The sequence below is a fragment of the Octopus sinensis genome, unplaced genomic scaffold (genome assembly GCF_006345805.1).
Source record: "Octopus sinensis unplaced genomic scaffold, ASM634580v1 Contig18553, whole genome shotgun sequence".
Taxonomy (NCBI): Eukaryota; Metazoa; Mollusca; class Cephalopoda; order Octopoda; family Octopodidae; genus Octopus; species Octopus sinensis.
Window position 1 is genome coordinate 1 of NW_021835937.1, and position 12,620 is coordinate 12,620.

At 39.2% G+C, this 12,620-nt stretch overlaps 1 protein-coding gene across 1 annotated transcript; it reads right to left on the reverse strand.

The window, feature by feature from the left end:
- Positions 1-1,507: 1,507 nt before the first annotated feature.
- LOC115231461 (E3 ubiquitin-protein ligase ZNF598-like) lies at positions 1,508-2,694 on the reverse strand. Its single transcript, XM_029801480.2, has 2 exons — positions 2,228-2,694; positions 1,508-2,159 (listed from the first exon to the last, which is right to left on the reverse strand). Exons 1-2 carry the CDS (start codon positions 2,572-2,574, stop codon positions 1,508-1,510), a joined length of 999 nt encoding a protein of 332 aa, XP_029657340.2. The 5' UTR covers positions 2,575-2,694.
- Positions 2,695-12,620: the final 9,926 nt, after the last annotated feature.

Consider the following 12,620-nt stretch of genomic DNA (forward strand, 5'->3'; position numbering starts at 1 on the left):
AAATTAATTAAAAAACATAAAATTTCTGATTTTTTTGAATATAAATAATTTTATGTATTTAGTCATTTGTATATAAAAAGAAATATTTAATCTATTTTGTAAGTTCATGTTTCAACTATAAAATATTATTTAAATTGCCGACCATAAAATCGGCGGATTCGAGAGGTTTTACTGTACTACTATTAAACTAATGAAAAAATATATCAATAATTTTCGACGTTAACAAATTGAAATCATTTTTCACGATAAAGTATGATTTTTAGTTTGTACGTGCGAGAAAAAAGGAAGAGAAAAGTCTGGGAATTTGTCTTATTTGACGGTGTCTCAAATAAAAAACAGAAACATACCTGTTTTCCGGGAATGAACAAATATGAAATCATTTTTATGAAATTTTCGATTTTTCCTTACATGAGGAAACTTTTAATCATTGTTTGATCAAACTTAAAAAAAACTTCAATTAAAATTATAATATTCCAAATTCATTATTTATAATAGATAATGCTCGCACACACAATTATAAATTATTAACTGAAATCATGCAAGTTTTAATCTGAATGTTTACTAATCGAATGAAGAAGCTAAAGAAGAAGGAACTGTCCGTGCTGATCAGCAGTAGCCTCCAATTGAGCTAATAAAAACCATCCATTAAATAGTAGTAAGTTTAATTGAATAAATTGAATGAATTATTATTTATTTAAAAGGAGAAGCCGAAAAAAGAGAGAAACAATTAATGAGAAAATATGCCTCTTTTCTTTGTTTCCCTCTTTTTTGGTTTAATTCCGGGTCTTTTATCTCCTGAGGGACGGGTTGGTCCAGCCTGAGCCCATTTGCCAATTTTATGGCATATCGTCTTTTCGAGTTTAGCGATAAAGCCATTCCTTTCAGCAGTAGGGTACCATATCTCGAACCCGTAGGTAAGAACTGGTTCTACACATGTTTTATAAACAAATAAAAATGTTTCTGGGCTAAGGTGGAAGTGAATTATGCTCCCAAGAATTTGAGCGCATTTCCTCCTCCTCGAATCGATGTATCTGAGGTAAGAACCCTTGACTAAAACTTCAACTTCAAGGTATTTTAGGTTCTCGGTTACTGTAAATCCATGGAGGTTTCTCGGTGGTTTTCGTTTTTCTTCCTATTTCACAATCCAAGTGGCGATGCACTTTTCTTTTGTGGGTGTCAATACGTTTGATACCACTCTCCCACTCTTGACACGTACTCTTTCAATTTCGTCCACGAGATGTCTTTTCTCTACGAAGTATCCGTTATTGATATGTTGTCCGCGTAGGTCATAAAATGACTACTGGAATCGACTGGTCTTGGGATGTTGGCAATGTAGATATTGAATAGAAGTAAGTTTAATTTCCTCCGTAGTTTTAATACATTTTTATAATGTGTCTGAAAGAGGCATTTTAGGCGTCCAAATGCTTTAAAGACAAGTGATTCTAATAATACAAGCCAAATATTCTGAGACAAAGAAAGCTTGAAGTGAGATTAAATTAAGATCAAATCAATTTTTAGGTTTTCGGGTCCACGGTGTAACAGATTTTGGATATATTTTGGGTCCAGTGTATCCCTCACGGTTCCACACCGTCCTGGGCCTACTCTCAGCAGGTGCGTCATCAAGACCAAGAACAGACCGAACATTACTGTCAGTCTCCTTTTCCTCCTTCTTTTCCCCATTAGTCCGCTGCTTTCCCCACACACCTTTGGCAGGTTTTGGTTTAATCACTTCTGGCCACTGAGCCTTCTCGTCTTCTTCCGTTGACGGTGTATTTGCGGAGACACGTGGACGGGGAGGAGGGGGAGTTGGGCCGAAAACATTCGAATAAATATTCTTCTTGGGGATTCTGCCAAGTCGGGAAGCCCAAAACCCACGCGGCATATTCCTTCGAGACACAGTCAGGGGATCGACCCTCAGCTCTGAGAAAAACGCAAATTCGCTAAGATCTTCTGTGTTTTCCCCAGAATTAGGATTTGGTGGGGTTGTGATGAAGTCGACGTAGTTTCGTGTGCAGTCCCCTGAGCAGTGCTGTGATGCAATGTGAAGATTCAGCTCCACTTCAGTGCTAAAGGCATTCAAAGGTCTCTGGTAGTAGCACATATCAATCCGGCACACGAAATGAGTGGAATCCAAATGGTTATCCAAATCAGGCAAATCTCTATATTTAATTAATATACATATATTATAATTGAATTATTTAAATTGTAAATTATTTAAATTAATAACCTGAAAAAAACAAATGTTTCTGGACATAGTGGGCAGTAGTGGTGATCCAATTTTTGATGCGAATAAAGAGCATTTGAGTCAAAAAAGCGCTTGTGGCATATTTTGCACGACGGATGCAGAGGAATATTCTGTTCAGCACAGTCGTAGCCCTCACTCCGGTGTCTGGCCAAATCCTGCCGAGTATAGTTCCTCCTCTCGTGCGTAAAGAGCTTAAATACACACAAAAACCAAACTTTGCAGTTATCAGTGCACAGGTCACAGTAATAGAGACCATGGCACTTCTCCATGTGCACAACGTAGTTGGAAAAGAACCGAAATCGAGCCCTGTGTTGACAGAACTCGCACATGTGGTCGATCAGGTCGCACAAGTCGTAGTACGCGTCCTCGTCCTCTGCATATATAGAAGATTCTTTGATATTTATATATTTTGAGGTATCCACTGTGCTGAATTCTGTCCATTCGTTTTTGATTATTAGCTTATGTGAGTTGGATTAATGTAAACCTTGTCATTCTGGTTACGACAGACTGGACAGGCGTTGTCGTTGCATAGGACTCGTAGTCTGGCAGCACAGGTGTAGCAGAGGCAGTGGTTGCATTCGCCGTATGCAAAAAGTTCGATGTTGTCCATGCAAATGGGACATTGTATATCATCAGTGGACATGACACTACAACAGCGTAGTTTGAATTATCTATTTATTTAAAGTAGATATTATAAATTTGCAATTTAAATTGATATTAAATTAAATATTTTATTCTGAATGATTCATTATTCATTCATTAGATCAGAATAATTCATAAACATGTCAATATAATCTAATTTATATATTTTTGATTACTTATTTGTGGTTTATTGACTCTTCCAACCCAGGAGAGTAGATGTCGTCTCTTTTGTAGTGTTTAAAATATCCTCTCAAGTGAAAACCTAGGAGAAGCTGGTGGAGAATTTTAAATCTGGTAGACAAATCGATATTCGTATTTAATCTTTGAAAAACTATTAATTCAGATTGATCAAAACAAATCAATAAAAACAGAATTTAAAAAGAAAACAAGAATTAAAATTCCATTTCAATATGTAATTGATAACATTGAATAAAATTCATGCCAATATTGAAGATCTCCAGAGATTACATTTCCAAGACATCAGAAATTAATGTTGGCAGTCAACCACGAGAATGGTCTTTACACATTTTTAATCCAAAAGAGAGCAAACACTCTTGACTTTACTTTTAAACCTGCATGCCGTGCTTATATAAATTGGTCATAAAATGTGTGAATAAAACAATATATGCTGATTATGATTTGAAGAGCAACATCGCAGGTCTATTTAGATTTAAAAATTCTTACTTCGATATGTCGGTGAATTTGTTAATCAATTATTCGTGATTATTCTCAAATTTATTAATAAAACCTTTGCAGTTAACTTTTTTGGAGCTAGCGTTAGAATAAATATATTAAAATAAAGTTTCTTTTAAATAACCCAAAAATCTAATTTCCAGCCAACTGCCAAGAAAATTAAAAATATTTAAAAGATAAAGAATATTTATGTGGAAGACAACTTTGCTCGGCGGAGACATAGAGAGCGAGGAAAGCGAGGGACTAGCAGCAAATTCTCTTAAAAAGAATAGAACGATTTTCAACAATATGGAGTGAAAACCTTAATTAAATAGTGTAGCCTTAGTTAAATTTTGTTCTTTTTGTGATTAATATAAATAATCCACACAATTAAGCAAAAACTAGAAAAAATCCTTAATGTCTCACATTTAAAATTAATTAAAATAACTAACTTGTCTGTTGTCCTCTCTCTTGCTCTTGAAAAAAATTGTGTGATTGGCACAAATGAAACCTTAAGTACTTACGTGCTTCTGGCTTCGCTGACGTGCTGTTGTTAAAAAATATTTAATCGGAAGAACAAAATTCCAATGAATCAATAATTAATTATGTGATTTTCAAAATTTGACAGTTTGATTTGAATTAATTAAATAATCTCTTTGAAGAAAGAAGCAATTTTATGGACCAAACAAAAAAAACATATATGGCCACAATCATGATTTTTTGCATTTTAAATATGAAACAAGCATACTTGGAAATAGAGTTATTTTTGATGAATAGGAAAAAGAAAAGGTTGCACTCAAAGCTTGAACATTTTCGCATTTTAAATATTTGACTAAAACGATGCAAAGCGACGTAAAATATAATGTTGCATTCAGTTACACTAGATGGCATTATGAGGTGTATTATTATGCATTTATATCGGAGATTTAAAATTTAAAAGCCTAAAAGATTGACAAATCACTCCACTTATTATGTCAGATAACTTTGCGGAAATGTAAAAGGTTGCCCATGTCACATAACATGCCTCCTTGACGTCAAAAAGCGAATTTAATATGGATCATTAAAGTGGTGTTTTTTATATTGTTCATTAATCTCTTTGAAATCACATAAAAGTTAGACATTTTTTTCAATCTGGGTAAGTATGTTTCTTTTTAGTTTAAAATTGAGTTTATTATTACTAGCATTTTGGAAGAGCAAAAAAGTGATTTATTTAATTGAGGTCCAGTTTGTGTCGTACTTTACTTGAGGTTATTCTTTCTTCCCCAAATCTTTTAACTAACATCCTCCAAGATCCACGGTTCTTTGCAATTTCTCTGAGCATATCCAAATTATCACCCGTTTTCAGCTTTTGTCTTACATTGGTCAGGTAGCACCTCTGGCAAACGTAAGTGAGGTCCTCACGGATTGAGTTGTTCAGTTTTCGCCAGAAATAGTTCTCCATTGCTATGTTGCCAGGTGTCATCTGATCCATCAAAGGGTTTGACCAAATTGACGCATCTTGATTCGGTGATATCCACCAGGCTCAGTAGTCTTGTATCAAATATTTTGTATAGATGCTCGCTTGCTATTTTCTTTGACCAGTTGATGCCAAGCAACAGACGGAGTGGTTTACAATAGAAGGACTCTAGTTTATCCATTAAGGCTTGCGAGACTTCCCAAGTTACAGCATTGTACGTTTTACAAAGGCATCGTATAGTCTTACATGTAATTGTGTGCTGATTTGTTTACGATGAACCCAGACTGCTCCCATTTTTTTGAAGGCCGCGACGGCCAATTTGTTGTTAATGATATCTACAGGATCTCCAAGCAGCGACCCCAGTTTTTTACAATATCTCCAATTTTCATCAATTTGAGTTAATTCTCGGCGTATTTTGTCGGCACTGTCTTCGCGACATTAATTTTGATGAACCATTTTTCCAACACATCTGGCATCCTTGTCCATATATGGTTTAATGTTTTCTCGTCGCTGGATATATAAGTCTGAAGTTTCTGAGCGCTTCCAGATTTGTCACAAAAAGTACTGGTGACAAGGAATTTAAAATGTGAATCGACGGATTTTAGAATGAGTTAATTATTTGTGGTTATTCAAAAAGATTTATGAGTCTTATTCAGTATTTAGCATGCTATTTTAGTGTTGATTATTTACGAACTTTCACAAAGTTCAACCATTTTTTAAAGAATTAATTATGTAAATTCTATCTTAAATTATTTAAGAATCCAGATCGTCAGTGATTTCTCTTCTTCGCTTGGAAGAAGAGTTTGCAACAAAATTCTCATCATTTTTCATTTCTGCGTCAAAGTAATTGTTCAACTGAGTGTCCTCGCGACATGCCAGCTCTGCAAGTTGATTGGCGGCAGAGGCGTACTCCTCGTTGTCTACCTTAATCCCATGTCTGTGCTCGATAAACATACTCTCTAGCGTCCTTTTCAGCACAACAGACTGGATGTATGTCCTCGTTCCTTCTTCAGTGGATAACTTGTCCATATGAGTTTTAAAGAACTTTGAGACAACTCCATCCCATGTCAAGACAATTGGAATAATCTTCACTTTTGCTTCATAGAGAACTGACAGTTCGTCTGCAAAGAGGTCGTATTTGTTAAATTTCTCCACTTCAACTTGCTTTAAACGGTCTTGCGAGGTAACTCCCACTTCGATTAAATGAATTTCTCTTTTCCTCTTGTCATAAACAAAAATATCAGGTTTATTGAATTGGACTTTCGTTTCAGTCATAATTGACGTGTCAACTCTGATTTCGACATTTTGGGTCGACATTATTGACACAACCGAATGTCCTTTCAATTTCCTGCTTCGTTTAAACCATACATTCGACACAAGTGGAGATGAATATACTTTACCATTCGTTTTGTCTTCGGAGATAATCACTGTTTAGCATCCTACCACACCGCGGGGCTAGATGGTCAACAGTCTGCCTGCTTTTTTTGGAAAATAAACTTGTTAATTTATAAAAGTAAAAAGATATCCAAGCTAATAAATGGCCTCACGAAACAGCCGGCCTTCGCAGCAGTTTGGGACACCGACCCCGAGTTGGACGGGGAAAAACTCCTGAGACAAAAAGGGGACAATTGCGTGGCACAGAAGTTTGGCAGAGAGCCTCCGAAAGATATTCCCAACGGCAATGGGTCTCACGCCGTTGTCCTTTTTCCCAAGGGCAGTAAGGTTGGCGGAAAAGAAAATTCCACGTGCAAAGTCAGGGAGAGAGCCGGAAATAAAACGGTTGCACAAGTTGGTAATTGAGCGTAGCAACCTCCGTCCAGTTTCGGCGGTGGTGTGAGAAGTTAGATCTTTTAGATGACCAGGCCTCAGGCCGTCTACTCCACCGCTGCTTCCTGGGGAAAAATTCCTCAAGGCTTTCAGTACGAGGTCTTCCGAGACCATGAAGGGATTGACAGAGAGAGTGGCAGGAGGCGGCTGAGGTCTCAAGTCGTGGGGCTGAGAGGGATGTTTTTCTCTGAGAGATTTCAGAACTGCGGGTGTCGATGACAAAAGGGAACTCGACGAGGCGACAAGCCTGACAGTACCGCGGACATCGCCGTCCATAAGTTTGCAATTAACTTTTCTGTAGAGGTAGTCGTCATCGTACGGAGGTGCATTCCGATTTGGGGATTAAGGGAGACTCTGAATTGGCGAGATAGGCCTGGAGCCAGCCAGAAGAAAAACAGTTCCCGTCGTACGAGGACAGTTCATGTTTGACGGTCGTAGCAAGCGAGGGGGAGGTTTTGTTACTGGATGGGAGAAAGCCGAGGCCGAAAGAGGCAAAGCAGAACAACCTAAGCCAATAAGATTGCCCGTCGGAGGCCAGCGTCATTAATTGAGGTGGACAAAGAGGAAGCAGCTAGGATACGAGCAGCTTTTGGGATTCTGTACGGGATTTGCCGGAGGCGGCGGAGGAGTTTGATGGATTTGAGAACAAAAGGGCTAGAATGGGTCCCGAATACAGGGTCAGAGAAAGGAAAGGAATCTGCGGAGCAGCGAGTGCCGAGAGTGGCAATGGCGGATGGGGGTGAAAGTAATGGAGTGCCGGAAAGACAAGCGGGACAGACCCAAGCTGGAATACGTTCCGAAGTGCGGCGGGAAAGGGAGACACAAGAAAGATGAAAGAACAGAGAACACGATGAGCAGAGACGGCCCTTCTTTCTTTTGTTAACCATGTTGCAGATTGAGCAGGGGGAAACGGGATTAAAATTGGGATGAGATGAAGGAAATAAAAGAATGAGAACAGAACGAATAATGGATAGAAAGAAATAGACAGAGAAAGATTAGATGGATAGGAAAGGATTAGATAGATCAGAAATATTACATAGAAACAACAGATAATTGAATAACAAATAAACAGAAAAAGTCACCACAACAACAGCGTGCGCAAATTGGATTGATAATTATCGCATTTTCAAACTGACTAGAGTTGCTGTAACGCCGCTGTATTCAATATAAATAGGACATTATGAGTACAATATTTATTACATAAATATATGTTAAATTGTTTACACAATTGGGAGTGGAGGATATAGAACACACTCTTCCTTAGGGTCTTCCTTGGGCTCATCTTTCTCGGTCAACTCTCCCACCAACTCAGGTGCAAGTTGCCTCAGTCGTTCCACAGTCTCGACCAACAATTCGGAACCCGATTCCTGACGACAGAGCAACCTCATCGACTTGACAACCATCAAAACAGTCTTAAACTGATCTAAAATGCCATTTCTCTGAGAAATAGATAAGCCAAATTAACCAATGACTCGTTCTTGTCTGACGAGGCTGCCATTGCACAAACCAATTCGACAATTTTCTTCCAAAAAACACCAAAGCTGTCACAACTCGCAAAAAAGTTGACATTTCTTATAAAAATCTGAGGATATAAAAAATAAAAATACTTTGCAGAGCATGGAAACAGCCCTTATCCTCACCACGTCCTCCCCTTCCTGACTGCGAGCCAACATTCGACTGAATATAGGGAAAATGATCTGAAATAGCCACACAACAGCACACCATGCTAAAACACTGATTCCACGTCTGACTGCCAATGACGAACAACCGGTCATGCACAAGAGACTTTTGAATGCAGTCGAATGAGTACAATCTGATAACAGGACGATCGTCCTGAGTGTATAGTGCCATTTCTATGTAGTTCATCAGAATATACGGCTTAGGAGAACACGCCACCAGTCAGAACTCTTCACTCTCTCTGAACTAGCCAACTGCACACAAACAGAACTGGTCGCGTCCATAACCTGCAGAATACACATTCAAATCAACTTTCAGTGATAGTTTTGACAAATATTCCGTGGCTACTGAGGGTTCGACGTCCTGTAACGTTTTCTCCTTCTCAGTGTGACCTATTTAGTTCAAATTGTCAAAATAACATTGATAGACGGCCGAACACAGAGCTGCTATGAAATGGACGAATGATTCCAGGTGGGTCACCTCTGCACAAAACCCCCCGTTCACAAGCTGCTCGAGGATATCCACTCCGATAGACAGTTTGGTCATCTGTATTGCCCCGATGGGGATTCGGTCAGTGCTCACATAGTCAAACCACCGACTCAAATCATCGCCGGCGGAACATTGAGTCTCTAAATGGAATTTCAACATTATTGGACAAACTTTGCTGACAGTGACTTATCAAATTATCAGGCAGGACCACACAGGCAGTGAATACTTCAATGACCAGAAAACATATTGGGAGACCGTCGGAACACTCCAGCAGTAAATAATGATTCTGCAGGAAAGTGGCCACGAAACCCACAAGCAGCAAAGATGTCCGGGAATACTCTATTTTGTCCAAATTCAAAGACAAGAAACAAGTCATTAAGCTCATCACCTCCAGAATTAAATAGTCCTTTTACCTCATATGGAATCACCTCCTGGTTTATGAAGGAAGTAAGTATTCGGAGATACCCGTGGATGACTTCCTCCACCAGTAAGGCCGGATAAGCAGAACTGGTAACCAAATGAAGCACACATGTTTTGACTGACTGGAAAAACAGTGACAGTCGATCTCTGTTAATGAATCCAACCACCCAAACCGATTATTGATTGCAACTCGGACAAGAATGTCATAAAAAAGAAGAGAGGGTTCTGACATACTGCAACCGTGCACTCCCACTAGGCAATTTGGATCGAGAATACAATCAGTCAGTATCTAAACAGGTCTGGGAGTTCTTGACTAACCTTAATAAATTCAACAAGGGATTGGCTGTGTAGGGACTTCATATTACTCACAATCATTTCAATCTTCCATTCGGACACAATGCTCTGTGCCTTGCTCAATGATGGACATTCACCCCTCAAAGTGTTCTCGTTGTTGTTTGACGAAAAAAAGTTAAACAAAGACGAGAGTGCGCCTGTAGAGTTTTTTGAGGTTTTTTTGAGATCGAGAACTTTATTAAGAGAACGCTTCTTCCCACTTTCAAACAGACTGTCCACCTGGAGTATATAAACAACGACCAACTTCAATCAAAGTTGATGGGAGGAGTCTGGCTGTGTATAAACTGAGGAGAGCCTCCAAAACATTCTTCCATCCATCACGCATGAGATCCCCGTGCTGTGCCACCAAATCAAAAGCAGTTTTTCCAGCCAATTGCGCCTTCTCATTATTTGCAAAAATTTCGACAAAAGACGTTTTCCCGCCATTCTATTAAAAAATTGGTCAACCATTAAAAACGTGAGAATCATTAAGGAGATGCGACATTCTAAACAAGGCGATTGTGATCGAGTCAAAAATGGCAATCAAGTTAAAGTGGACTGCAATCGAAGCACATTTCCTAATCAATTAATGATATTTAATTAACTTGTAGGACTCGAGGATATCCTGTACTGACATTGCAGTTATTTCCTTATCAAAAACGTAAGATAGAGCAGCCACAGAAGAACTCCAGAAGAGAAGAAATATTTCAGAGTCACACAAACTCCCTTCAGCCTGGATATAACTGTCGTTGGTACAAGTTTCGTGTTTTTTCTACAAATAACAGCGACCAATACATTCCAGAGATATTTGTCTCTACTACTTCCACTCTTGGTGGCAGTTATTACAATCTCAGACATCCTAGACTACAAGCAGGTGACTAACTTGACAGAATTATATATCTGTTTGAGCATTTCTGTACATTCGTTCAGGTTTTTAGTCCCTCCGACACTCTCAATAAATTCCTGAGGAAATGAGCAATCAGGAAATACGTGACATGTCATTGGTTTGTTAGTGGCTTGTAGTAATTTGTTGTGCTGGTCCACGTTGAGGACCATTATTCCATTGGCCAGGAGAAATGCCTCGTCGTAACTCCCAAACACTCCCTCATTACACTTCTACCAATATCCACTCACCATCACCATAAAACGCCTCACGAAGACCTCCAAAATATTCGCAATGACCGGGGCCTCGCCTGGCAAATGAAAGTCGTCGAGGAACTTCCGAATCGCAGAGTCCATTCTCAGACCAGCAAAGTCATACGACCTATCATCATTGACATACAACACAACTCCAAGAAAGCTGTCAATACATCTCTGTTGCTCTGCTTGCCAAAGAATATTCCGAGGGCAGTAATGTCGATATATTCGTAGTATTCTGATATAAAAGAGACCAAATCCGCGGGATCACAGCTCGGAACTGCCCCCAACTCCACAAGTCGTTGAAAACACCGGCTTGGACTGTCCCCAAACATTTTTATACACTCATGCACTCTCTGCAAATATTTTTGTGAAATAACCTTCTTGTGCTCCATTTTGTGACTTATATCAACGGGGCTGAGTTTTTGTGGAGTTTGTAGAACACTGCAGTGGTTCCCGTGTCGATGTATCGTTCGGAATGTGTCTAAAACGTGGTTAGACATTCCTACCTGACATGGGAGAGGACATTTGGTTCCGTTTGTAAATATGTTCGAGAGGAGACAACAGACTGCGGAGTGAAGACATGCAGCTGGCAGAAAAGACACCATTCGAGGAAGATGTCCCAATAAATGACACTTGCTGCAATAAGTTACTCCCTCACCTTAAAAAGGGCCGAGATTATAAGTTCGAGGACATTGGCGGACGAGGGGTGGCAATCATAGTTAACGTACAACTGGAGGGGCACATCTTCTTGACTCAGGAAGCCACACAACAGTTCACAGGCGAGGTCATTGGCCGCAGACACACACGTCCCACTCCCCAGCCGGCCGACCAGTTTGACAATATATAACTGACCATTAATTTGAACACTACTTCGAATGGAATTCTCAAAAATGGCAGTAACTTTGAAAACATGTTGAAGGACAGAATCAAAGACCGACTGAACAGATTGAATGAATTAGTCCCCGCCAACTAAATTAATTCATTGGTTAACCAATATACAATAAATAGCTTTTTCGACATTTCTGTTCGAATGAGAGGAGTGAGGTGTGTCTGGGATGACAAATTAGGAGTTGAGAGGACAATCGAAAGCAATTCCAGACCAAAAACAACTCGAATCTCGTCATTGTGTTTGTCTTCCACGTCAATCAGAGATACGAGAAATCTCAGAATCTCCCTCGTGCATTTGTTGGAGACTCGACTATCCACTGAGGCATTAAGTAGCCCGTCAATACTCTCGGTGGTGTGGGAGTCCAAGGAAGAGGTGTCCTCGGCAGATGGTTTGTCTGGTTGAATCGAAACTGAGGGCATATTTGTGAATATCAAATAAATTGAATCGGTTATTATTCCTTCTAATCTTTTACGAATCCACTCTTAAATAGTTAAGTATTAAATAAATATTGTAATTAAATAAAATTAATACTAACTGTTGAGGTGGAGGTCGAAATAAAACGAGAAGCACCACCGCAGAGAGTCGCAAATGAGACCACAAGACAGACAAGTAACCAAACTAGAAGTCAAAATTGCTCCAAAAATCTTTAAAAAAAACTTTCAGTGACCAACCTCCACAATATTGGCAACTAAAAATTCCCCATTTTCCCCATCAGTGACACTTTTGATGCCAACAATCGAATTAACTGTGATGAAAGCGACATTCGACTTTACAGATCGGTCAATTTGGGCTAAAAATAGTCATTTCGAATGTACAGTTGGACAGAAAAT